Below are 27909 nucleotides of genomic sequence, written 5' to 3'. Positions count from 1 at the left end.
ACCACCGCGGAGATGGATAACATATTTCCGCATAGAAATATATATGCGGACTTTTAACCGAGAAAAACTGACTTTTCCGGGCCCAATCTTGCTACCAGCCAGGTTCATTGCGAATTCGCCACGTAATCCGTAATCCGTATCAGTTGGACGGCTGATCGGACGCCCGCATAGAATAATTGTGGTCGCGTATGTAGAGTAGCTGTTTTGCGCCATGGAGGGATTATAAGACGGGGTTGGACTCGAGAGGTACAAATGGGCCAGCGCGAATCTCGAGGCAGGGATTGGTGGGTCCGTCCGGTGGATCGCGCAACAGCTGCTTTGCGATCTGTGCTGACGGAACGAAGAGTTTGGTATACCTGACGAGTGACGAGTACGGATTCATCCAATACAATCAAAAAATAGAATGCCCATCGCCACCGGGTCTCGTAGACTTGGGGCGCTATGCGGAACCGAAACCGCCATCGATGGTCTGTCTTGTTTAGCTTTGGGCTGCTTTGCGGCCCTCTGGCGTCTCGGCCAGTGGGAAGGCAAATTCGGCGTCGGTTATCTCACCTGGCGGTGCTCAGATGCTAGGCGTCTCGTTTCATGAGAGTAGAAGCGATGTTATGAGCTGACTCCTGGTAGCAGCCAGGTGTGCGTTACACGAGAAGCCTTTTAGGTAATTAGATTTGTTCTAGAAGAATTAATTGTTCATGAAACGGAAAAAGTGGGCCTCGTGCTCCAGGGTTGACCGAAACCGGAAGGCCAGCCGTCTATCGAACCCAGTCCTTTTGTGTGCGAGGAGAATAAGTTGCATTTTCTTGTTTAATATTTTCTAGAGTTTTTTCATATCTATATCTGTACAAAAATGTAAGGCAATGTAAAAATTCTTTTTTAATAAAATATGCACATTACGATCAGTTCATCGCTGTTCTTAAGGAGATAAACAGAAACTAATAATTAAATAAGGTTAATTTTGTCGATACCCCATCTTATATAATTGAAACATTCACGCAAGGACTTTATTCTCACTAATGCAAAGTGCATGATTGAGCTAGTATGATTTGATATTTTTTTGCTCAAGCATCAGCTTTAAAACTTCAATTTAGTAGTCGGCATTGTTTGTTTTTTTTTTGTGATGTGATACGAGGGTTTGGATGGCAAGTTCCTTATAAACATTGAGTTTTTGCTAGAGTTGAGGCATGTATACGATCCTTTTTGGTGGTCGATCAATAGCTTGGCTTGACATTCAAAATATTCATAGATCTATTAATTTCTTATAAACTCAAGTAACATTCAAGCTATTTATGTGCTTCTTAACTCTCTCTCTCTCTCTCTCTCTCTCTCTCTCTCTCTCTCTCTCTCTCCCCCTCCTGTTTTAATGTTTTAATTCGAATTTTGTTATGGGCATGCGTTGCTCAAACACTTGGTTCCATCTTTAATGAAGAATTAATTTACAATTAGAGGTGCAAAGTGATGAATGAAAGCATGCAATGGTCCATCTAGTTATCCTCTAACTTTGTTTTGTTTTGTTAATGTCTTGAATGCTATAGTTGCTCAAGAAATGAAATGTGCTGAAGCCTTTGTCAATTATAAAGGTATCACTTTTTAAAAATAAATAAACAAATAAAGAGACTAGCACAAATATTGGACAAAATTGTCAAATTTTAAGTGATTGCCAAAACTTGTTAAATTATAAGATACAAACATTCGCTGCAAACCACCCCAAAGATGCAGAAAGCCCAATGCCTTAAGCGTCATCTAAGATGGTATTGAGACCGTGGTCAACTGGGTGAAATAGTTGACTTAATGGTATCCCACAGTTTCCTCCATGAGGCTCATCATACCACGACTCGACCATTTCACTACACACTGGTCAAGCATATCAGTGGCAACGGTCACCAAAACTTTTAGGTAGAAAGAAAATATCTTAATTTAATGATAAAAGTAGAGCAACTTAACAATCACTTGCCCATATATCCCTTGTGATCTAAGCAAAGTGCTGTAAGATGACCATTTAAGAGTCTAGAAGGCACCTTTTCATACAATCCACATGTCAAAAATTCAAAACGAGCGTGTATTAATTTTAGAGTGATTTTAATTATATAATAAATGAGAATGAATATGTGTCATGTATTTTTATATGAAAGTTGGTGATTACTTGTATCATGCATGGACCTGATTGGTCCAATGTATCTTTTATATGTTGCATGAATTTTCGAGTGTGATGTAAGATTAACATGTTGAGTGGGCCAAGGATGGAGCAGTGAGAGAATAAGAATGCTAGGTTTCATGACGAAATCTTAGCCTCTCACTTATATAAAAAATCTCGTAAAATATTTCCTACACATTCAATCATATCTATCAATTTTTAAAATATTTTAGAAATATATTTATTCCTAATTAAAAGCATGCAAGACTATATGGATCACGAACACTAAAAGATTCTAAATTGTAAATTGCAGCTATGTATGGTTCCACACACATGCATAACACATACCAAAATAGATTATATGCAAATCTATTGCCCTTGATGAATAATGGGATAGAAATGCAAACGCTTACCTAGACTTGCGACAATTTGGTACTGCATTAATGTTTTGAAATCAATAGAAAATGGTGCGAACCCTACGCCCCTATAAGTATTAGGGTTGGATATTTGCAATCCATCATTAATCTTTTGAAACCAATGTTACCTAAAACACCCATAAATTTCTCCTAATAGGTCTCAAACCTAAGCCAATGGGAACTAGAAATGGTCCACTCTAGCTTTTGAAACATTAGACTCTGACTTGCCATGGCTGTCAGCAGCCAGACCCGACCAATTCATTCACCAAACCCAACTAGCAATTCTTCTTATTTTCAAGAGCGTTATCCGAGCCATCCCAACCCAAGTTCTAATGATCTTATAATTTTTTAATCAGATGGTCAAAAACTTGTACTGACCGGTTCAAGCCCGCCTTGTTTATAAATGTCTTAACGCAAACCAGCTTTTTGGCCGCCTAAAAATAAGAACCCTTTCACAAATCGACACGTGTCCCCGACAATGGCAATCATGAGACGCCCCTCAAACTTTTAGTATGACAAAACTACCCTCGTCCTGGGACCATAGGGTGTCCTACCTTCTTTATAATGCAGTAATTTCTGACCGTCGGATTTACGATCGAACGGTTGTAGATGCAGGGTCTATTAAGGCGATAAGGCAGAGACTGGGGTAGACTCATTCCACGAACCCCCTGTTAGCCTAATAAAACTTACGCTCCGCCCATCTTTCCAAACTCTCGGTAGGTAAGCTCACCGGAATTAAGTACATCCCAAAAAGGCCAGGGCAATTTCGAGAAAGCGTGACCTAAAAGCTTTATTTTGTTTAAAAAAAAAGGACACGAGGTCCGCGTCCAGCTCGAGCACGAGAAACGGTGTCCACATGATGACCATGCCATGATCGCATACGGCATGCATGCGGCCATGATCATCATCATCATCATCATCAATGCGGCATGATATGGTATCCGAGTCCATTAGACTAGGGGAAGCGCCGGTCATCGCCCCGGTGGGTGTCGTCACCGCAATATCGCCGTCAAGGTCCGCCCTTTCCGTAACGGAGTTCGTTACTCCGTAGCCATCGGGCCGTTTACGGCTGTCGACGTTGGTCGCGACCTAGCGTGCGAGTCCCGCACACGCGGCGCGTCCGTTCCCACGCAGCTTAAGGGGATGATTATAGAAAAAAGCGAGCGGCAACTACTGAGATGACGTCCGAACCGATTCCGTAACAAACTTTTTTGTCTGCATTGGAGTTGCCTGAACAGCGGCGCATGCTTCTAGAAGGACGAACGCATGGCATTATCGCAACCGTTGATTCCCTCGGATTGTTGGATTTTAATTTAGGGCCCAACTATTTCACCAAAACAAATGCTGGGCCGAGGTTTGCACAGAGCTCAAATTGAAATATTGAACAAATACTAATATATTTATATTTATATTTATTTTATTTAACAAATATAGATATGGATACGAATATTAGTCAGATGTAAAAAATTATATCTATATTTGTTTTAAACGAGCAGGAATATAAATCCAATAGCAAAAATATGGATACAAATATGAATATAAATCGAACAATTAAATTTTATAATGATAAAATTAAAGATATTACTAAGTAGATTATTGATTAAGTTAATAGTATATTAATGTCATCATTTATTTTTTAAAAAAATCATGATTGTCATATAAAATTAAATAAAATAAATCGGATATTCAGATATAGATTGGATAGTTCTCGATCTATAATTCTATATACATATCCATTTTTGTCTGACGGATATTGATACAGATATGTATATTAGTAGGATGTTCAAATTTCTATATATTCGGATAAATTTCGATACGAAACAGATTTGGATGGATATTATCCTATCCACCTTCATCCTTACGTTTGTATAATTTATGAAGTTGGCCTTCATAAGAAAAAGGAAAAAAAACATGCACTTGTTGTATAAAGTACCAGTCTCCTCGTGACAAGTGGTGATTAAGCTTTGCTAATAACAAGATTAGGTCATGTTTGTTGTTATCAAAAAGATTAAGCCCTATTTCTTTTTGTTTATGGAAGGAAAGATGTGATCAAGCATCACTATATTTCCTTCTCCTATTATGTGCACCTAATGAATGGCCTGATTCAGGCATGACATTCGCAAATGGAGCAAGAAACTAAGCAAGGTACAGATTAGTGATTGATAGTACGCTAATAAAGTGAAAAAAAAACATGCCAACTGATATGCTTAAGGTTATGCATTCATACATTGGCGTATCCCTCAATACCCGCACAAGTTTTGCATATAGTCAATTAAGCACTGCCTGAAAATTTTTGGGTCTATGAATGTTCATAAGCTTTCACATACTTGCTTACTGAGGAGTAGCTTTTAAGTAGTAAATATTTTTTGTTGTAGGAAGTAGTGTGCCAGTTTTCGTCACATAATCCCCTTGTGTAATATAGCAAGAACTTTTCCTGTGATCAAATTGGCACCCAGCATTACACCTGGAATATATATGCCAAAGAGTCAAATGCTACTAGCACTTGAAAATGTGAGATGAGTTGGATTGTGCTTCTCAAAAAGATGAACTAGTCTAACTTAATGAAAATCTTATGCATAACTATACATTTTTATCTTTCTTTCATTATATTATTATTTTTCTTTATGGATAGAAGGAATTACCTAGAAGTGTTTGTTTTCTTGCAGATGGAGTGTTTATGAAGGAATTAGCAAATGAATAGTTCAATAGAAGAAGGATAATATGCATGGCCATATAAATATGATTTTTTAGATTAGTCACTAATTTATTTTTGTATGTTTGTATTTTCATATTTATCTGATAAGTTTTGCATAGTTCTCCATTTTGTATGCATTAGTCTTTCTACTAAGTTTTATTGACCGAACTCTGGTTAGGGTTAAGAAGAATAATGCTCTTAGCTTAACAATAAATGAGGCTTAGGATTCAACCTCGCATCACCTTGTTCTCGCAAGGAACTTTGTTGTTAGGAAACTAATAATAGAGGGACACATGTTAAAAGGATCGATATAGTGCGAGAGTGATAGATAGAAATATTAAAAATATGTAAAATTAACATTATTGGTAGAATATAAATAGAACACTCCATTATTACCTAGTTAACTTAATCCGAGGAATGTATAAGCAATAACTTACCAAATTTCATTAGGGGTGAAAGTGGAAGGAATAGTATTTGTCCAGATCTATTTTTATATCCGAATCTATCTGAATATGGATAGAAATTTGAGTATGCGACTAATATCCATATCCATATCTATATTCGTTAAAAAAATGGATATGGATAGACAACTACCTGAACCATATCTGAATATTCAATTCTATTTGTTATTTTATTTAATTTTATATAGCACTCATGAATTTTTAAGAAAAATATATGACTACATTAACATGCCATTAACTTTTTTTACTATCCATTTGTTAATATCTTTGATTCTATCGATATGGATATACTGATCATATCGGATCTTGTTTTAGCCCTAGATTTCATGGATTGAAATATAGATGTAAAAGAAAAAGGATTAATGTACAAATATAAAATATGTTAAGGACTGCTTTGTAAAAAATCCAACAAATACGCTTTTTATTTTTTTTGTCGCTGTGTGTGAATTTGTATCTTATAACGGACTTATGATGCATGGAGATATGTGGTGATATGGCATTTCTTTTTTCTTTTTCCGTGAGGAGTGGAACCAGTGGCACATTGTTGAATACTGGGCCTCCATGGACATCATTAGAAAGACGACCTTGACAGCTCGCCAGACGTTATCATAGTATGGTGTACTTTGTTATGAGAAACCTTTTAATTATGGATCCTAATGGGCTTCTAGAATTCTATCAAGCAAGCAACGCTTGCTTCCTCCCTTACTAATCTGCTCTTCTAATTCAAGGCACTGATTAGACCAATTCTATTGATAGTTCCACCAACTTTTTACAATTCTATTAGGAAAAGTTGATTTTCTTTCTTCTTTTTTTTAAAAAAATCTAACCTTCATCTGTTGTTTTGATTCCTTCTATTTAATTGATCGCATTTGATTGATTGCAAGTAAAATGTATGGAGCTATTATCACATGTAAGTCTATGTTCAAGATTCTTCCACACTCAATTTTATTACATTTTTTTCTTTTTAGTATCACGAAATATCTTTCATAGCTTGAGCAACAATTGCTGCCAGCAACATCGGAAGGTAATTTTAATGTTGCTTTTCAGAAGTTGCACATTGCTTATTTGTATTATAAACATCTGTATTCATTGACCCAACTCATGCTCCAATAGCTTAGTATACCTAAATTCTGTTACAGAAATGGTCCATCTTGCGAGAGTTAAAAGAATTGGAAAACTTCTATTCCATGTCTAGGAGATAGAATTCAGCAGTCAAACTCCTAACCCTTCAAAGAGCATCCGTCAACTTAACAATAAGGCTCCGTCAAAGATTTTGCTTGTTGCTGCACTTCAGAAGACTAGAGATATCTTTGTTTGAACAATCCTTTTTTCCCCCCTTCTCTTTTTTCTTTTTCGCCCCACAAGACAAAGATATCTAGATGCTGGGAATCTCAGAAAGATATTGGAAGTAGATTTCTGGATGCCTGTGAGATCACGTATGCCTGAAATGGCTCTGCTTTGTAATAATAAATAACTTGAGCTATGATACAGAGAGATATCTGTGTGAAAAGCAAATGACAAGACTTCATTTGTGATCAAAGGAATGCAATTTGGATTATTACATCAACCATTCTCTTCCCTGACATAGCATCACACTGCATACATCCAATAATAATTGAAGATCGAATCACTGAAGCCGGCTTCATGCTTCTGTTGTTCTCACAAATGACCTTCGCCACCATACCTGAAAGGCCTTGCTTAGATTTGGACATTCTATGCCTTGCCTACCAAATACCCCAAACCATTCCAAAAATAGACTCTGCTGCTGGTTGAGTGTGAGGGTGAGGATTGCCTGACCAAGACCTTCTTCCAAGACCCTCATGTCTAACCCCTTTGAACACCTTTGCAACCAACCAAAATCCATCAGTATTGGACTAAACCATGCCCGGAGGACACTGAACCTCTTGTCTCTACAGCAGTGCAGCTTCCCTCTCCCTATGACTATGAAAACACTAGCCGAAATCCGGCTGAGCTCATACCTTATCATTGGTGATGCCTTCTCATGCAACCTAATTAATTCTTTCTGGTCTGCCCACAACTCCACAAAGTCTTCTGCGATATGCTTGTCTATAAGTATCTCTAGCAACCAATTGATATTTTCAACTTGTTTAGAGATCTGTTCTATCAATGTCTTTCTTCCTCCGACTGTTTCTGTCCGATCAACAGGAATTGATGCAGAGGCTTCTTGAAAGAGCCCCACCAAAGAATTCAGACAAGAACGGCAAATGCTATACAAGCTATCCTTGTATATTTCAACAGAGCCTTTATGATAGAATGAGCTCCTGGACAAGAGACCATAGACTAAGGACTGCAGCCTCTTCCTAGCATTGCTGTCAGTCCCCTTGGTTACAGACTGTATGAGTTGCACCACTAGATCTTGGGAGCTGCTTGGACCTTGTGGATATAACCTGGCTAGCACGTCTCTGGACATTGCTACATCAAAAGAAGATCTTGCAAATAAATTCATCAGCTTTTCCTCATCGTTCTCACTCCATGGAACAGCTTCCAGATACTTAACACATGACGCAACTCCTCTGTCAAACATAATCATGGAGGATACCTGAGAGCCAAACTCTGGATCTTAAATATAAATAGCAAATAATTGGAGTATGCAATCTCTGGAAAATCAACTGCAGTGAAGCAGAATTATAATCAAAACCATGAAGAATTAATTCATGGTAAAAGCCAGATGTAAAAGAGGCTTTGCACTATATGTTATAACCTCCATTATTCTGATTATAACCTCCTATAACCTCCATTACTGGTTCTTTAGCCTAAGACAGCTAACCATTAGTTCAAATACTTATTTTTTTGGAGGAATACACCCAGAAATTACTATTTATGCTCTGAAATAATAAATTGAAATAAAACTTTATATCTACAAAACCTTGAAAATCAATTGGTTTAAAGCTTGCCTAGATCGAGGCATGTGATTAACATTGCCCTAAGAACGTGATGTGGCCTCTATATGTATGTCTATGACGATCTCATCCCCAAAGTACAACAACCAGACTCAACCCGATCCTCCTGTAAGGAGCACGATCGCTGGGAGGGTTGATTTGAATGACCCCTTCAGATGCCCAAAAAGGAAAAAAAGAAGCAGAAGCAGAAAAGAAGCAAAAATTTGAAGAGAGAAGAAGTCTGTCTAAGAGTGGAAGAATCTTGAAAATAGAGCACTAGTGAGTGAGTGTGAGTAAGAGCAGAGCGGACAGCCCTCACCACGCAATGCGCACGTGCATGGCACGACCGACCGAGCCGAGCATGCACGCGTGTGTGTGTGGTCACCAACCCACTCCCTCAAAGCCCGATTTGGGCTTCCTGAAAAAAATTCCTTTTAAGCAAGAAGATTTGCTTTCACATATCCAATGTGGGACTAAAAAATAAAGAAAGTTTTAAAGTCTTTGGCACATTTAACAAATAGGATATAAGATTGGTTTTATTTTTTTTTAAAAAAATATTTTTTTATAAATTAAAACTCCAACAATTTTCATGATACCTTTTCATCCATAAAGATTGTGAGAGGTATATAAAATCCACTTCAGAAGTGTTCAATCAAGTAAAAAATTAAAAAAAGATGGTAAAACTACCAGATTTTGCCAATTCATTTTGTGGTTTCAACTGAACCATTGTCCTGTCCATTTTTATCTTCTACATGTATGACCACAACAAAACTGTGAAGTAACCAATGAGCCACCTAAAGGTATTACGAAGCATTTAAGAATACTGAAGTGCGATGAAATCTCCAGCTAATAATTGACAATACCTCCTATTCCTTTTCTATTTTCATCAAGCGAAAAATGAGTGCACTCGATATGCTGGACTAGGCAGATTTGCTTTATGATTGAAAACTGAGGAATCTGACTACTAAAAGACTTTAGAAAAGGACAATATGGTGCGGTGCAATAACTAAGAAAAATTATTTAAATATGCATACAAATCTACTTTCCAAGATCTGACGGTTATTTATGTATTTGGAGATATGTTATATATTTTAAATCTTTCATTATTTAGTATTTGAGTGTGAATCTTGGCACAATAGTAAGATTTTTCTCCATTTTGACCTGGAGATCATGGGTTTGAAATATGGAAATAGCCTTTCTGCACATGAGAGTAAAGTTGCATATATCTGGCCCTCCTTAGACCCTCCAATAGCGGGAGCGTTGTGCGCTCGGCCACCCTTTTCGTTATTCAGTGTTTTTGCTAGTCTAATTTATAGAAAAATGTTTGTTCAAATGCAATTAAGTCTGCTATTTCTGACAGTTCTTTTGTTGTCCAAGTATTAGTCAAGGAAAAGTAGGCTTTAGAAGGTGCAACCTAGTTTTAAGGGCACACCCATCATTTGCAACAATGTAAAATTATGATCAGTTTATCATTCATCTGGCTTCTGAAACAAAAGATAGATCCAGTTCTAAAATTGGATAGGCTAGGTCATATCTCCTGATAGATTTATAAATCAAAGACACCATATGGTTCGCAAAAGGAGCTAAACAAGTAATCTTGAAAGATGGATGATCTTTTCTTTCCTTTTGAATAGGTGATTGATGAAATTAAATTAAAAGCAGCCTTCATGATTGGAAACACTTTTTTAAGGGGGAGGAGATCTAACTAGGAGGGTGGAAATGAATATCAATGCAAGGGTGTTTTACCAGCCCTTTGTTTTCCTAATTGTTCTACAATCACTTGATACATAGAAATGCAAAGGTCTCCAGTTTGGCCTCTCTACTTGCTGAGGTTAAACCATAACTCTCATATCATCAAATTTTTAAAACAGATTTTCAGAATGAAAAATTCATAGAATAATTGCTTAAATTGTCTATCTTGTGGTGAAATCAGATGAGAATAAGAAAAAATAAGGCTTGACTCCTTGATAAAAATATGAGGTGATCCTGCAATAAGGTAAGGGTGAAAGGCGGTAAAGGTAGAAAACACCAACAGGGAGAAATGTGCAATAGCTCAAGAAGTGTCCAAACTCCAAAATCACCCAACTGAAGGGGAGACACATTCATAATATCGAGGCCGTATCATTTTTGAACATAGCAACCTAAGTAGAAAACTTAGATCGAAGATAAACAAATCTTTATATATTCCCTTGGACTATTCAGAAATGAAGACGTGGAAGGGTTGTAAGTGAATGCAACAGATACTAAGATGGCTTTGCCGCCAATCACAATCTGGCTATGCATATTAAAGACAAAGTATGAAGTTTGATCACTACATACAGATAGTCAAGATGATGCCAAAGTAGCATATTTAGGCATCAATGAGCAGATATCACCACAAAGCATAGATCCTTTTTCTCCTCCCGTTCTCCTACCTCTCAGCATGAGCTAGCATTAGTTAAAGAAAAGAAGATGAAAAGAGAGAGATAAACGGCACTTACCAATTACATATTGGTGATAAGGACAGTGACAATATCTTCATATATCCAGATTGTCTAAGGTTTGCAAATTAATCATGATTTTATTGGGCCAACCGGACGACTAAAGTGGTATGTACTGCACAAGCATGATACAGAGCCCATGCTTCTCCCTTTAAACCACAAATCAATTTTAACTTTGTCACTCTTCCTACACTAAACCTCACTTAAACACATCCAGCAACCCTTATGATCTCCCGTAGGCCCAGTACATTTCCAATGTACTTAATGCTCAAACCCACATTATTTATGATATCTTTCATTAATAACCTCTTTCCGCATACACCCTAATCCTACCATACCTTGAAATATACATACATAAATGGGTCATATTCGTGTTTCCTTTGATTCATAGTCTCCTATCTTTCCTTATCTCGATGACACTCTGTCCACATCAACTGCATGCACTTTCGCCATGCTAACCTGTTGTTCTTCTCCATAAGCAATTGCTTTGGATTCTCCTTAATTCATCAGGCATATAGGTGGGAAAATTTAAGACAGGCATATTCGTGTTTCCTTTGATTCTCACTCTCCTATCTTTCCTTATCTCGATGACACTCTGTCCACATCAACTACATGCACTTTCGCCGTACTAACCTATTGCTCTTCTCCATACGCGATTGGTTTGGATTCTTGTTGATTCATCAGGCATATAGGTGGGAAAATTTAAGACAGGTGTAAAGTACATAAAGAAGGCCAAAGCTACTTAAGGGTGATCTTACTTTGAAGGAAAGCAAATTACTCTTCAGCCTACCTAATCAAACAAAAAACTTTCCCAAGACAAGATTTAAATACATAAGTAATGATTTCCTCCTTATAAGATGACAGCACATACTCAATTAGTAAGCCACATGCTTTACAATTTAATGTTTGTCAAACTTAACATTGCAAAATTGATTTCCCAGTTTCCCAATTCATACAAGGCTGGCATCTACAGCAGAGCTGGTTATGCAACAGTCTCAAACTCCAATGAATAATACCTTGAACCAGAAGGCTAACCCCTCATGCAAGGGATAAATCTTATTCTTCAGATTAAGTGGTAATTAAGTAATTAAAATGTTACCCGGATACTTCAAGACAATGAACCACGATATCATCATGGTTACATATCAACTTTTGGCACCTAGAAGTCTTCAAATCTAATATATAACATTAGCAAAAAATTTCATGAATTCTATGAAATTTTAGATATATATACACGAGGGTGAGCCTTGGTGCAATGGTATGGTTGCTCTATTGTAACCTGGAGGCCATACACATTTAAGGACACATCTATATAATATGGGCATGTCCCCAATTTCAATCTTTTGAAAGATCCCATATCCAACACTCCTGGACACTTCTCGACACCCCCAGTATGTGTCTAGGTAACATGAAGCAAAGATACAAATTCAATGACCATTACCAATCAGACAAAATTGTACTAAATTTATAGGTAAATCTTTTCATATCAAGTGCTTGTTTTCCTTCTATATGAATCATTTCTTAATCTCGTGCAAATACTGACCTTCCACACATTGTCCATTCTATTTTTTTCCCCACACATCCATCTCAGCATCCAAATTGGTGTTTAAGAGAGCATAAATAAAATTGAGTAGAAAAAGCTAGTTACCGAAACAAAGAACCATCCTCACCTCCAGTACATCGATCGCTCGAGCGACACCCGCATTCATGAGCCACCTCATTGCGTCCTTCTCAAACATCAGCTCGATTGTCTCCTTAAAAGCATCCAAATCTTCCAATTCTTCGACCTCGATCTTCCGAGAATCCTCCGAAACATCCGAGACCTTCCGGCGAGCCTCCGCAACCATCCGTGCAAAGAATGAGCTGTTCTCGCACAACACGTCTGAGTCCAAATCCAACTCCAGCCACCTCCCATCCTTCCCCCTCAACCTCACCCTCAACTCCGACTCTTCGGCGGCCGTCTTCGGGAGAGGGGGGTCGGTGGCGATCGGAGAGACACCTCCGGGGGGGAGAATCCGGCGGGGGTCGATGGTCTTCTGCGGCAGTTTCGATTGGTTTGAGGAGGAAACGAGAATCTCGGGGCTGTGGGGCGCGACGGCCAAGGAGCAACACCAGGCCTGGCGCAGACTCGGGTAGTTCCTCCGGCGGGAGGCGGATCTCCGGCCGCCGGAGTCCGCCGTGGGGGAGCGGAACAAACTCGGCATCTCGCACTACGAAGGGGAGAACGGGGGATTCGGATGGGTTCAAATGGGGTAGGAGTTCTTGGCTTGGCGGTAGGAAGTTTGGATTCTGGGCTTACCAACTGAAAAAAAAAAGAAAGAAATTCTTTATTGCTCATCTATTTATTTATTTAACTTGTCCAAGACCCCGGAGACTAAATTATTTAGAGTGCGATGATTGCAAACGAGCATGCAAATGTGGCTCGCAACAAAAATGACACATAGTCCTATCAGATCAAAGTTTTTTTTTTTTTTTTTTTTTTCTCTTGTTCACTATATAATTTATATAAAAGATGCACTTAACTCGTTTCTTCCATTCAATCTAAGAGATGATTTTTTATTTTGAGATAAAGTTACTTAGCAATGATGAGCAGTTTAGCACGTACCGTAAAGCATTAACAAAGTTTAGATCTGATATTAAAATAAAGGAATAAGCAAACACACTATAGTATGTTAGTTGCATATGATCATAAAAATTAGAAGGTAAAAACTTCTAATATACAATAAAATATATATTGGAATAGATAGTTGACCTTCCTTCTAATTTCATATCTTCCTAATTTTACTATCGATCGATCATATGGATAAAAAAAAAACTACTTTTATGAAAGCAGCTATAAAGGGAGTGTAAATCTCATAAGGATCCTCTTTAATCACAATCCATTCTATTAACATCAGTGGCATTCATAGACCTTTGCATCCACCACTACAAGAGTTCCACCTTTGCTGGGTTAGATCAGGCTGGCATTGAGATGGTCGCCAAAATAGAATAGACAGCCATTTGCAAAAACCAAGAATATCCAAAATAGATAAATTCACTTCGCACTTGTTAGAATGTTTTTGTTTTCTTTTATTTTTATGAAAGCAAATGTTAGAAAGCTATAAAGGAAGTGTAAATCTTATAAGGATTCTCTTGAATCACTATCCATTCTATTGCCATCAGTGGCATTCATGGACCTTTGTATCCACCATTACAAGAGTTCCACCATTGTTGGGTTACATCATGCTGGAGCCGAAATGTATTTCTAATTGGACATGCCACAGTTGCCCACCCACTCTACTCTTTCTAATTTGGGGTGGGGCGGGGTAAAGAATTTAGATATAGATTCCGTATCAGGATCCAATTATAGGCCACTCATAATTGTATATGATTAGCTATCATGAACTAACTTTATAAAAGGAGGATGATGTGGAACACCATTCTCTTACCCACTGCTTGCCTATTTGATATGACAGAAGCGGATTGATATGGTTCATGGGGCATCCTGGGTAACTGAGTGGGTAAGGAAATGGTGCTTCATGACATTTCCCTTTGCAAAAGAGATGCTTAGCTTGCACAAATACATAGAAGAAAGCCTTCTATGCAAGCCACAGAGCTGACAGATTTTTGATTTTTGTTATAAAGCCAAATCGAGTGCCAGTGCATCAGTAAGGTCAAAGAATAAAAAGAAAGTGAGTTAGGTGCAAATTGATAGCACCATTTAACGACCACATCAATATCATTGCAAGTCTCCTAATATAATCAATCATTGCACCTAATCTAACCACAGTTTTGCATATCAAGCCAAATGATTCAAGAGCTATTTGCATGCCTCCTTGGAAAAGAACATGAAAGAACTTCTTGAAAGGTAGAGGAGGCTCCGGACCAACTTTGCAAGGTGAGATGGAAGCTACCCATTCTGGAGAAAATCAAAGCCTTCAACCGAGTAGCATTTCATGAGGAAGAGTAATACTATAGCTAGGTTCATAAAGAAATAATCACTCAGTATTTGCCGAACGTTTTCTTTTGTTATCTGGGGTGTTCAGTGGGTTAATACTTCACAAGATCCTCCATAACCATAGCTCAAACAGTACTCTTCCTCTGTCCGGTTCCTCTTCAGAAAGATTTTCTATTTTTTTCTTTGTGAGTGTTGGTGTTGGCACTTGGCACACGACTCCCGTTCCATTAAGAAAAAAAAAAAACAATGGAGGCGACGTTCTACTCCGATGGAGGTGGAGACTCTCACGCAATGGCGTCCGGTATAAATATCCCAACATATATAACGCCTGCGAATTTCAGAATCCTTCGCCACCGCCGGGCTTGGATAATGGAAGCCTCGAGCCATCTCTTTTCTAGCCTTCGCAAAGACTATTTATTCGATTGCATTGCAGTGACCATTGGGAAGAATGATGATGATGAAGGCGACAATTTGGAGCTAGCAATTGAGGCCAGATCTTCTATTTAGCATAAATAAAAATTTTGTTAGGTGCAGTATATGTGCTCTCAAAAATCTATGCAAGTAATTTTATTGGATGCCAGTCTTTAACTACCACCTTGTCTGCATAAGTGCATTGCATTTTATACAGATAGTAAATAGCTAGACTAAGAGTTCGAATCTATTCAAATCTAATCACAACCATTCCGACCATCTCGTGGTCAATCTTTATGAATCCAGCTACAGTGTTCCTGATCCATATAGGTTATGAGCCGAGTTCACTTTATTATCATTCGTAACAATTCACGACTTCACCCAAAATAACTAAAAAAATATTTTTTTTTAAATTATTTATTTCTATATAATAATTGATATGGGACTAAATATGCATCTGCATTGAACCTCACAAGTTAATAATCGGAGTCAATGGACAATTGCAAACGTGTCTCCACCAGCTTGGGCGGGATGGCGTTTTCTCCACCGCCATCTTCCTGTGATTCTGCTGTTGGTATCTCAAGCCAACACGTCATGGTTTGATTAGAATATTTAAATGCACCCACCAGATATTGATTGGTGGTCCATATGACATCGATTCATAAATTTTATGAATATCGGATGGTCCAGCTCAGTCCCCTACCATTTGTTTGGTATCCTAATCATTAAACTGTCCTGTTTTTTGCGTTGAAAGAATCCAAATCGAATCCTGTTTGTTATTTGATAGAAGAAAGCCAAGTGGAGGCCGGTGGTGGATAAATACAATATATAATTAAACATAAGGTGGCGGGGTGAAACTTAGGAGGCCTGGCTCGACCACGAGTTTTAGATCGTATCTTGGCCTCACTACAAGTCTACAAATCACAGTCGTCCATTTCTCGCCCACCGCAAGACTCCTTTCCCCTCCACTGCCACGTATGCGGAAGCACCACAATCTTCTCTACACGTGTATGGTCCACGCGTCCGTAAGTTGGACCGACACGCGTCCGTAAGGTGGACAGCTAGCTCCTTTATATATGGATCTCCTCGTGCTGGCTGAATTGCTAACATGACCGTTTGTACGTTAATGTGAAGTAGTCTCTTAATTTGCTTTCCTTCTCCATATTCTCCTCTCTTCCTCCATTCTTTCTCTCTTTCCTTCCTTCTTCTTCTTCTCTTCTTGCTACAAAGATAAAGAAAAAAAGAGAAGGAAACAACATGAACACATCTCCACGTCTGAAGATAGAGAGGAAATCTTCAATAGAGGATGAGCCTCGGACTCTCACGTTTGATCAGCTCAAATATGCAAGGGTAGCCATTTCTTTCTTATTTTTGCAACCAAATAGGCTATTATCGACTAAACATTTTATTAAATACATGATTTACTTTCCTTATATCCTTATATATGGTTTTCCTTTTATCTTTCTTATTTTGTTTTTTTTTTCTTAATAATGAATAATCTCTTCTGCTACATCTCCTCTGTATCCTCTTTTTTTTTTTTACAGTTTTCCATGCAATCTTTCACTCTATTTTGTACTTGATTTGGGCTTCACGCTCTACTCTTTTCTCAAAAGTATATGTTAATGAATATTTCTTACTTAAAAAGAACTGGGGCGAAAAAAGAAAAAAGAGAGGAAGGTGTTGTCGCAACCAATCTTTGAATCTTATTATTTTCCCTTTCCCTCATGGTTCCTACTAATGAGTTCTATATGGTCTCTCCTTGGGAAGGCACGCTTTTATTTGTTAGTTACATGCCTTATGATGGAGTTAGATACAAACTGAAATCAACTCTAATGTTTTTATTCCTTTCTTTTGTTATTTCAGGAGGCAGCATTGTATGTGCTAAGCACCAAAACCATGGAAGAGGCTATTCAAATCTTTACAGAGGTGTGTGAATCACATATATGTGTCATCTTTGGTTAAAATTTTAGAAAAGGTTTGCCTGGTTAAAGCATTCAAGAAGGTTGTTTAATAATAACTACTGATGATCTTGTGTTGGTTTTTCAGGGTCTGAAGCCAGTGCTCAGCACAAGGAACAACGTGGATTTGGATGACGATGCTGAGATGTTGGATTGTGTTGAAATGGAGCATATAAACCTCCCTTTTTTAGAGAGAGAGGGTTTGTCTGCTCCTTTTTAGCTAGTCCTTGTACATGAGAAACTGGTCCAGATTTTCCTTGACCTCTTTTTTAGCCCGGCTTGAACATCCAGATATTTGTATAAAGTAGGCATGTTGAGTGGTGGAATAGCTTATGTGGTGCCCTTCCTAGCTTGGCTCCTGTGCTTATGCGTCTCCAATATTTATATAGGATCGATGAATTAAAATACTTTTGAGAAATTTTGGATTATTAAAAATAGTATTAGAAAGAACTGATTAATGGTTTATCTTAATTAGGGAATATCGCAGCAAGTTAGAGGTTAATTGGAAGAAATATATGAGGATGCGTATGAGCGTATACTTAGTTCAATCATCCGGTAGATCTTGATTATTATACAGAATTAAAAAATTAAATAATATTTTTAATTAGTTTTTTTAAATGAGGTTCTCAGTTATTACAGTTGCTTAGACTATAATTTGTTCTTATTTAGTTTTAATTGTTATGTGTACATACATGCTAATCGAATGCTTTACAGGGTTACAATAGGTGGATGTTGTGTGCTAATCGAATGCCTATGTTGTTTATTTTGTATGCAGTTTTTTTTTCATTGAATTTTTTTTTGATCCGTTCCAAATAGGTTTGGTTTTGATATAAATGAATTTGGATCATAAATAGGTCAATTTATCTAGATATGTTTATAAGTTGGGTTTAGAATCTATGACCTCTGTTTATTAAATAGGTTAGGTTTAGATTCAAACCTTTGATCCGTTGGTCATAACCGGTCACATTTGATCTATTTAAAATTTGTTAAACTTGTTTAAAAGCTGCTTATTTTATTTCTAATCCGTTTAATCTGATATGCTTAATCTGTTTAAATATATTTAATTTATTAAAAATTTATTTCACTCATCTCATCTAATTCGATTTGTTTAATAAATAAGTTATGTAGGTCTGGCCAGATTATCTGATAAGTAGATTGAATTCAGATTTTGATTTATTTAATAAATAGGTTGAATTTGTTAATGAATTTCTGACTTGATTTGCCAGCTCTGGCCCTCATCGACATGTGGAAGCCTGGATCTGACTTCTTAATTAATATAATAACCTCTACTTAGATCAACAACACTAATATATCAAGATTAGAACAAATGGGAATTGAAGCGTATGTGTGCGCCTTTGATGCTGCTGCTAGAGTTTCAACGTAAGAACGTAGGCGAGAAAAGAGCCTGCGATGAAATCAGACCATGCAGACTCGGCCCCAGAAAATCAGACCATGCAGGCTCCCAACCATGGAGGACGGGTCGGCAGGACAAGAGTCTTTACAAAACCTGGGGATGAAGCTTAGTAATGATGAGGGATTGGCAGGTCAGTTAATCATCCCCTGTTCCGTCTCTGCTCCTTAAAATTCTTGGAGACTTCAAAAGTTGGAGCACTTCATGTGGAATCTATGAGGTCCAGCCATTCATAACGTTGGTGCTGGATATTGTTCTGATAATATGGCAAATAAGCCAGAATGGAGAGAGCTGAGTCGTCACTTATCCAGTTAAGAGCTACAATAAAACACACCAACATGATAGTCAAATAAAACCAAGAAATCTTTCAAATTCCACACCCTTTCTATTACCTTCTTTATCCCTTCCTGTTATTCTTATTCTCTATTCTATTCTTCTCATTCTTATTCCAATCTCTTCTATGTTGTTTGTTGTTGTTCTCTTCATCTCGGGACTACCACAAGACTTGCATAATTTAGAAAGAAGAAAGAACCGGAAGCCTGATATGAGGCTCCAGATAAATTGCTTCTCAGGAAGTCAAAAACTGAACTCCTTGAAACTAGACTTAATCTACTCTCTAATAAACTAGACTTCATATAATCAAAGTTATAGTATTCATAGGAAAAGTTCTAGAGGAGGCTATTCATCTTAAGAGTTTTAAGGATGTCTAAGATGCGCACATATCTCTACATCTGGTGTTACCTAATTAAATACAAGTCCATCGAACATCACCAAAAGATAAATCCAGGGTAACGGAGGGCTACGATAGGCGCTGCCCATGAACAATATGATATGCAGTTAGATGGTCAGTATGGTATGTCCAATTTTGTACATATGTGGATATAACACATTCTAAACCCTTCTGCAAGTTAAGCTTCTAAAACTATAAAATCATGGCATAGTTCAGCTGAAGAAAGATTTTGGTGACAATTCTGTGATACTGCTTGTAGTTGGAATTTTCTTCAAGAAGCCTAGGCTATTATAAATAATCTTTAAGCAAACTTGAGTTCTTGAAAGCACACACGCACATACGCACACATGCATGCATGCATGCGCACATGCACGCACATGCATGCACATGCACAAACTGTATATTGGCCCTTATGGATATATGGATACCTTGTGCATGCATATCCCACAATCCGTTATGGATATACAGATATGCTGTGTGTGTAATCGATGGGCTGCTAATGGGCCGAGAATATGGGCTTAACTTCATATTGGTTTGGGCCAGGCTTTGGAATGGGGATAATAAAAAAAATTATCAATATGCACAACCCAGGCCTTAACCATTTCTGGCTGCATTTAACCAGGAGCATAAACCATTTTACCCCTCATAACAAAGATGAGGTGTTTCAGTTGGTGGTGGTCCATCAAGTTCACTGTCCTACCCATTCTTCTTCACCTCCTTCAACTGGGCTGCTGCTTTTCTCATGGCATTTCACCTTATCCTGCAGACTCCAGCTCTTACAGCCACCACCACCTTTCCGCTGTGACTTCAATATTGGTGCCCCATTCACCAGGGAAACTTCCCTATAATGCCAATCAATTTCAATTAACTTCACGGAATAATGTTCATAAGAGTTTGCTGGAAACAAGCCAAAAATGTGGTAAAGGATGACCTATTGGAGGCAGTGGTTTGAGTTGACAGAGTTCAGGCTGCCAGTGAACTGCTGGAACTAGGAATCTGAATGGCAGTTAAATTGAGTTCAATTAATGATAGATAAAATTTGTCATAAATAATGTCATGATGAAACATCTTGAACAACAGTTGGGCATTTCACAGCACCCAGTCTCTTCTGAAGCAACCTAGTTATTTACATACTTCAGCACTTGTGAAGCTCGAGCACATTGTAGGTAGGAAAGTCACTTCCTCAGTTTCTATAGCTCGGAGATTTTTTTCATGATTACAATCATTTGGTTCTTCGGAAGATGATCTTTTTAAACCCATACTTCTGCTGCTCCCTCAACTCCAAGGTTTTAAATAGATGTCATTCAGAACCAGTAAAAGCAGCACGACAGAAGCAGAATTAGTATATTTATTCATCTGACATTACAGAAGGGACAGAACCATACTGAATTGAAAATGGACAAAATAGAACTCCCTCACTTCTCCTATCTTCATTACGCGCAGACTTTACGCACAGGTTGGAAAAGAACCACGATTCTATCGATCAAAAGTGGTTGGCCGTAATCACTAGCTTTTCAAATTGTGTCAAACATCTCGGTACTCATTTTTACATGCTCTCACTAGTTGTCTTGGTACTCATTTTAGGCCCATAGACTTCATTAGAAACATCAATGAGAACGAGAACATGATAGAACTAGATATGGGTTGAAAACAAACAATAGATTCAGCATCTGCTTGGCAGTCTGAAAATTGGAACATAAGCCAACAACAAAGAGCACACACTGAAGAAAAACAAGTCCTCAGGCAACGTTCCTGCACAAAACAGCACCATAACGGCCCTTATTTGGTACAGAAGCAAGCAAGCGAAAGCAAACAGCAGTAGCAGATGAAGGCTCATCATTCACTGTAGAACCAGACAGCCTTCTGGGAAATGAGTATTGGAAGCTGTGGTAGACTGATAAGTTCCTTTATTCTCGTTCGCATCTGTATCTTCCACTTCGGCCTCCACCAAACCTGTGGCTTCAAAGATACAAGCTTTGACTTCTTGAAACCTTTCTTCAGAGAGGGAGACCTCAGCCAGCAGCCTCCAAGCATAGTCCTCTGATGCCTCTTCATAATCTTTCTTTTGCTTCAGCACCATGTGCCCGCTGATCTCCCATACAGCAGGGTTCACTTGAGTATCCAAGAGCTCCTGGCTCACTTCACCAAGAGCCTGTTTTTCAGCATAGCACTGAGCAATTTGGGCACAGGAAAGAAAATCAGCAAGGCTTGTTTCTACTACACCATGGAAAATTCATGATACAATTATGGATTTAGGCCACCTTCGTAAGTTATGATCATATTTAGAAAGAAAAATTAGAATACCGAGAGATCACCCTCTTCCACATACAGGTAATGGCAATAAATGTTTGATAAACAATTCCTAGCCATCCTTAAAAAAAATTAACCCATCAACTTATGACTACTATGCCTAGTATAGTTAAGAGAACCAACAGTTCAAAGTTCAAACACCGCTACTAGTTCAGGATATGAATTAGTTCACACCGCTTGTTCCCACCCACATTCCATCAAGGAGTATTCCACACATAAGTATCAAGTGCATAGACACCAGCATAAATGAAACTAGAAAAAATAATAGAATTTACTAAAGAATACAAATAGCAAGCAACAAAAAAATAGACACTGTGATGCATTTTCTGCAATACTGAATTTTTCTTTGTTGTGATGTCACATCAACAAGAGCTTCGACGCCTATGTATACGACCTCATCATCCTATCTTCTTTTGTTAGTACATTATACAATAGTGTCCAGTATACATTCATGAAGTCCTATGCCAAAACTAATAAATTGCACAAGAATGATTATGACTGTACGAGGTCTCAGAGCTGCCCGCATGAGGCATCTATGACTGAACACCTTTCCCTTTATTCTATACACAAGTCATCAAATCATTTTAAGTTGATATACCTACTTTCACAAATTAAAACTGGCATACTCTTGTTTGTTGGTTATGCCTATCGAACCAAAACTGAGCATGAAATTTCAGAAACATGGACAGCATGGAAGAACAGTCAAACCATCATAGAGGTGAATATGAATAGCAAGACGACATTTACCTGTGGAAAAAGAAAGATTCTTCTGCCTGAGTCAGAAATAAGCACATTAAATGGTATGTTACTTTCTTGAAGGCAAATGCAGGAGTTGGCTACCACATCAGCTAGGTCCTTCAAGGTGTTCCCACCCTCATAAACCAGGCCTCTCACAGGATAATTCATCAATAGTGAGATTTTCACACCACCATCAGCCAGGCCCTTAGCTATTGGTATCTTTTTTGTTGTAGCCTTCTCCACCGGGAACGGCACCGACAAGCAATAAGCCTGTCGCCATACAATTGAAAGCATTCCATTATCAATGTAATCAATAATTCATACTCCATGCAAATAAAATAGCGATCATAAGCAGTCACCCCATGGGAAAGAACAAGTAAGGCAGGAAGAAGTAGTGACCTGGAAATGCAGGTGATTAATAGTGGCAAAGGCACCCAAACTATTGTATCCCAGCCTGAAGTAAGGGTTCCCTGCTTCTGCTGCCATATGGAGGGCAAGCAAGAAGCTCTCGGTGTCGATCCTCTGAGGCAAGCAGTCGAGCACACGCGGGATCAGCAGCACATGACCATACTCAATAGGACTTACCTGCAACCATTAGAAATATCAACAGTAATATCATATAGCCGGATACGAAAAGCCAAACTAAGATGAATACACCAAAAAATGGCCTCTTACATTGATTGCGACGACGCTAGGAGGGTTGGCTTCATCAACAGAGGCACTCTCAAAGAAGCGACTCTTGTCGGCTCCCCCGGCCTCGAAGCGGAACAGCACCTCCTCCTGGCCAACCTTGGTGAAGTTAAACTTGGCAGGATCAAATGGCTGGAGGACGCGGTCGACCCGGAACTCGGCTGGCCGTTTCTTGAGGTGGCGGCCCTCGTTCAGCTGGGCAATGAACCCTTGCTCCCCAGGGATCACCTTGGTTTCGCAGGCCGTCACATCATACCGGAACAACCCCCGGCTCATCCGATCTTCCCACTACAAACCCCCCACCCGAAAATCAACAAACCAATAACAAGCACATCACTAAAACACATAAGAAAAATCGAAGACAACAAAAAGATCAAATTTTGAGGGTTCATATATGACGAATACCTGTCCAAGCAAAAGGGCGTTGAGGAAAAAGTCGGCCGGTGGATCCTCGGTGGCGCCAGAGGGAGAAACCGGCGGCTTCGAGTCGCTTTTGAAGGCATAAAGGGGAAGTTTTGAGACTGCTACCCACAAAAAAAACTCAAAAATTCAGTAAAAAAGGGATTTTGATGAAGGGACTTCGTTGATTAGATCAAGATGATGGGTTAGGTGTCTTTACCGGGCAAGCAGCACTTGCCGAGGCAGTTCCGGCCGCAGCCGCCGGGCTCGGCGGCGTCCTCCTGGTAGTTGGAAAGAACGGTGGGGACCCTCTTGATGGTCAGCATCTCTATACAACTCTATCGATACGTAGATGAGGGAGGAACAGGTCAATTAAGAGCGGGGAAAGAGGAGGGCAGATAGAGGGCCGCCGCCGGCAAGGAAGAGGAGGTCGGAGGGGTGGCCGCCGGCGGAGGGGAGGGCGCCGCGGCCGCCGTGTGGGGCGGGGCTGCGCTGCTTGTCTAGGGGGAGGCGGAGGGCCTCGTCGGTAGCCCGGCGGCGCTCCACTTGTTGGTGGCGGCCGTGGGGGTTGAGGTGGCGGTCGGTTGCCCGCCGGTCGGCTGCAAGGCTAGCCGTGGTGTCTCAAATCGGAAGCCCTACGATTGGATCGAGCGCTCGATCTCTCGGCTTCGTGCTCTCTTCTTCTTCGCCGCTGGTCTCTTGCTGGGTCGGGGGGCCGGGCCGGGGTTCGTTTTTGTAGAAGGTGGTGGGACCCTGTACAATTTTTCCTTTTCTTTAATTCTTTCTTACAAATTTAATTATTATTATATGTAGTTTTTTTTTTTTTAAGTTTACCATTGGTGCTATTTTGACTAAAATGATTATAATTATTATTATATGTAGATTTTTTTTTTAAGTTTACCATTGGTGCTATTTAGACAATAAAAAGCTACCATTTCAGGAACGTGGGGTAGGTTTTCTATGCATTAATAACTTTCTTTTGTTGCAACCAAATTCAATACCAAATAGTCTCTGAAATTTATGATAAGATAATAATTAGTTTTATTGCTTTATTTGGTTGTTTATTATTTAAAAGAAAGTTATTTATTCCATACCTTATTTCTTTTTAACCAAATAAAGTATCCAATCCCTCTATTGGTTCTATCTTGACAAAAAGAAATACAAAAAATGCTTTTTGACTTTTGTTCAATCTCAAAAATATTTTTGTAATATCAAAAAGTAATTTTCTCAATTGCTTGAAAAACAAATTTATTTTATTAATCTATTTAGATGTTAAAAAAAATCATAAAGTTGAATAATGGACTTTGTTAATATTTATCAAAGACTATTCAAAAGCCATATCTCAAGGGACTAATACGTATCTTCCTTCATATCTCATTCCAACCACTTATCCTAAAGCTTGTTATATTATCCCTTCAAATAATAATTTTCACTACATAGTAGACCAAAAATGTCCCTTGATTATAATTCACTCTACTTTTGTTTTAGTTATCAACTTCTTTCTTTCAAATGTGGCATCGTCCTTGCTAAGAGATTATTGTAAATTATTTTTTTATATGAATTTTGCATCCATCCATAAAGTAGATGTGGATGGAACAAAACTGGAGCTTAAGAGGAAGTAATCTTTACAAAAATCATGAGAAAATTTAAGTACAAAATGTTCCTAAATAAATAGAGAAAAAATTAATAAAGAACGAAAATATTTATTGATGCTGAACGATATCACCACCGAATTGCAATACTGTCCAATATGCAATGAACCTATGGTTCAAGATTTGAGGAATGGATCTAAAACCCAATCGTTTCATGGACACCAACTATTTTTATGTCACCCATATATTCAAGCACTCAGTGTCTTGGTACAAAATAACCTAAAGATTACTATTTTCAAATTAATCACACTCAAGGCTATCTTGGGAAGTTGCAACCAAAGACGGTAGTTATTTAAAAATCAAAAGGTACAAACCGTAGGGAGATTCGAATCCAATCTTTTTGAAAAAAAAAAGTATTTTCGGAACAGCAGCATGTGGATATGGTGGATCCAATCAGGTGAACGATAGATGTGGTGTCTTTCTCCCCACTCACGTCCTTTGTTTGCATATCCCGTGGTCCCGGAGGACCTTGAGTTTTTCTCTACCTCTCATATTTCCCTTCGCTCCCTTCCAGCTCTTCCCTCGTTTCGAATCCAAAGGTTGTGATCAACTAAGATCCTTGAAGATTTTAGTCACATCGCCATTCTTAAGTCTGCTTCCTTCTAAGGAAGAGAAGATTCTAGTCAAATCAATTAGTTTAATTGAAAGAGGGGCTTTGGAAGGAATGAGAAAAATAATATAAAAGTGCAGGTGTTGAACTCGTACGGATCCGCAACTGTTTGGCATTTTTTAATTTTTTAAAAAATAAAAATATAAAATCCGGTGCAGAAAATAATTGGTTATCATATGTGTGTGTATATATATATATATAAAATAATTTTTATTATTTCTGAAAACTATAAGTGAAAAAATTTTATTTTTATTTAACTAAAAATTATCAGCCCGTCTAACTATATCAGTTTCTCTGACTGCATTATCAGCCCCATCTCTACTGCTTCACTTCTTATTGCTTCTTTGAGTGCTTCTTCATCTGGTATTGAGCTCTTCCTCATTCTTTGGGCCACGTCGCCAACCCCATCATCTCTCCCTCTCCATCATTGCCGACCATGCCATCAACTCTTGTTGTTAGAAAAGAAAAAAAATCAAACATATTTTCTGTTATTAGAATTTTTTAAAAAATATATTATTTTTATTTTTATTTTTAAAAAAGCCGACAACAATGCCAAAAAAAATTAATTGTTTTTTTATTTTTTTTACCGTGATCAGGTGGTTCCAAGAATAAGGGAAGGATAGTCGAGAAACAAGAATATCTCCCTCGCATGGTGTGTTCTCAATCCAAAACAACAATATTATATGTCCTGCCTTTTTGGATGTATCTCTTTCTCATGGAATGGATGAAATAGGCTGGTCAATCACAGCATCCAATGACAAATTTACCTCATTCATCAACAAAACAAAAGCAGGGCAAATCCCAAGAGATAACAGTACCATCTAGGGTAAATATATATATATATATATATATATATATATATATATATATATATATATATATATATATATATATATATATATATATATATATATATATATATATATATATATATATATATATATATATATATATATATATTGTAGAGCCTCGCTACCGTAGGCTGGTAAGACACACTGGAATCTTGCATCCCCTACCACAACACAATAATGAGCGGTGCAGGAAAGTTCTTACGGCGAACCGTTTGTTTTCATTCCCAAGGCTTTAGGTTCATACTCCGGCCATTGGCTCCGATCGCCGTTACTCTGGTTTGGAGGCCTTGTCTAAAATGTACCCATCAATTAGACTTTTAAGGATTCTTAATGCTCTTGACAAGGCCAGGAGAAATAAGTCGTCGAAGTTTTATTATATATATCATGGCAAATATAACTCATTGCATATTTAATTTTTAAATAATACTATTTAACAATACCTCTCAAATTTTTTTTATTTTTACATGAATATTTTCCAATATTTTTTTGACTGACAATTTAATAAACAATCATTTTAAGTATAAAACGATTTTACTGTCCTTCTGCATTAATACCAGTAAAAATTACATAAAAATATATATCATACTCATAAAAATTGAATGTTCAATTTTTTCATGGATATTAATTAAAAAAGGTACTAGTATCAAAATGATACTCAAAACCATCATTTATTAGCATCATCAATAAAAGAGATATTTATGCTAAAACAGAATGATCTGAGGAATAAATGTAAATAGTGATATTTGGAAAGTAAATATGCAACAACCCATTGTTATCTAGGCAAGGTTATGTGCAGCTACATTCATGACAGCACAGAGACGTCAGCCCCTTCCTCTTTTTTTTCTTTTTCTTTTTTTTGTTTCCTCAGAACTAAATCATGTTCCACAAAAACTTGAAAGCCATAACTCCAAGAAGGTACGAAAAAGAAGGAAACAACATCTGTTGCGAGGCCGAGTAGAGTGAACGCAAAGTTGTTAATTCTACTAGGTAAATGTTACAAACAAAGGGAGAATGGTCAATGCTATTAAAAAGCATTCCCGAAAGCGAAAATCCTGAAAAGCACTGCCGAAAGCGAAAATCCTGACAATGAAACAAGCCCTATTAAGAAGATCCTCACAATCTCGCGTAC

At 38.0% G+C, this 27909-nt stretch overlaps 2 protein-coding genes and 1 long non-coding RNA gene across 3 annotated transcripts; 1 reads left to right on the top strand and 2 right to left on the bottom strand.

Annotated features, from left to right (window-relative positions):
- Window positions 1-7207: 7207 nt before the first annotated feature.
- LOC103720529 (BTB/POZ domain-containing protein At2g13690-like) lies at window positions 7208-13534 on the bottom strand. Its single transcript, XM_039133532.3, has 2 exons — window positions 12754-13534; window positions 7208-8263 (listed from the first exon to the last, which is right to left on the bottom strand). Exons 1-2 carry the CDS (start codon window positions 13285-13287, stop codon window positions 7346-7348), a joined length of 1452 nt encoding a protein of 483 aa, XP_038989460.3. The 5' UTR covers window positions 13288-13534; the 3' UTR covers window positions 7208-7345.
- Window positions 13535-16533: 2999 nt separating this feature from the next.
- On the top strand, window positions 16534-19191 carry LOC148714136 (uncharacterized). The gene is made up of 3 exons (XR_015977343.2): window positions 16534-16781; window positions 17295-17357; window positions 17478-19191. It is a non-coding gene; the product is annotated as an uncharacterized LOC148714136 (long non-coding RNA).
- A 1669-nt stretch (window positions 19192-20860) lies between these two features.
- Window positions 20861-24371, bottom strand: LOC103720528 (GDP-L-galactose phosphorylase 1-like). The gene is made up of 6 exons (XM_039133533.3): window positions 23888-24371; window positions 23674-23789; window positions 23254-23556; window positions 22978-23163; window positions 22588-22848; window positions 20861-21700 (listed from the first exon to the last, which is right to left on the bottom strand). Exons 1-6 carry the CDS (start codon window positions 23991-23993, stop codon window positions 21371-21373), a joined length of 1302 nt encoding a protein of 433 aa, XP_038989461.3. The 5' UTR covers window positions 23994-24371; the 3' UTR covers window positions 20861-21370.
- Between the last annotated feature and the right edge of the window lie 3538 nt (window positions 24372-27909).

Source organism: Phoenix dactylifera, chromosome 4, assembly GCF_051530095.1.
Source record: "Phoenix dactylifera cultivar Ajwa chromosome 4, Ajwa_hap1_PhDact_Kaust_v1.1, whole genome shotgun sequence".
NCBI classification, from domain to species: domain Eukaryota; kingdom Viridiplantae; phylum Streptophyta; class Magnoliopsida; order Arecales; family Arecaceae; genus Phoenix; species Phoenix dactylifera.
This window is presented reverse-complemented; position numbering and strand designations above follow the sequence as displayed.

Excerpts from the sequence above, each read along its gene's own strand:
- LOC103720529 (XM_039133532.3), bottom strand. The coding sequence starts at position 13,287 with ATGCCGAGTTTGTTCCGCTCCCCCACGGCGGACTCCGGCGGCCGGAGA. Across the intron at positions 8,264-12,753 it reads GAGCGATCGATGTACTGGAG|GTATCCTCCATGATTATGTT; the intron begins GTGAGGATGGTT and ends TTTGGCTCTCAG.
- LOC103720528 (XM_039133533.3), bottom strand. The coding sequence starts at position 23,993 with ATGCTGACCATCAAGAGGGTCCCCACCGTTCTTTCCAACTACCAGGAG. Across the intron at positions 23,790-23,887 it reads CGGCAAGTGCTGCTTGCCCG|TCTCAAAACTTCCCCTTTAT; the intron begins GTAAAGACACCT and ends TGTGGGTAGCAG. Across the intron at positions 23,164-23,253 it reads CTAGCGTCGTCGCAATCAAT|GTAAGTCCTATTGAGTATGG; the intron begins GTAAGAGGCCAT and ends TAATGGTTGCAG.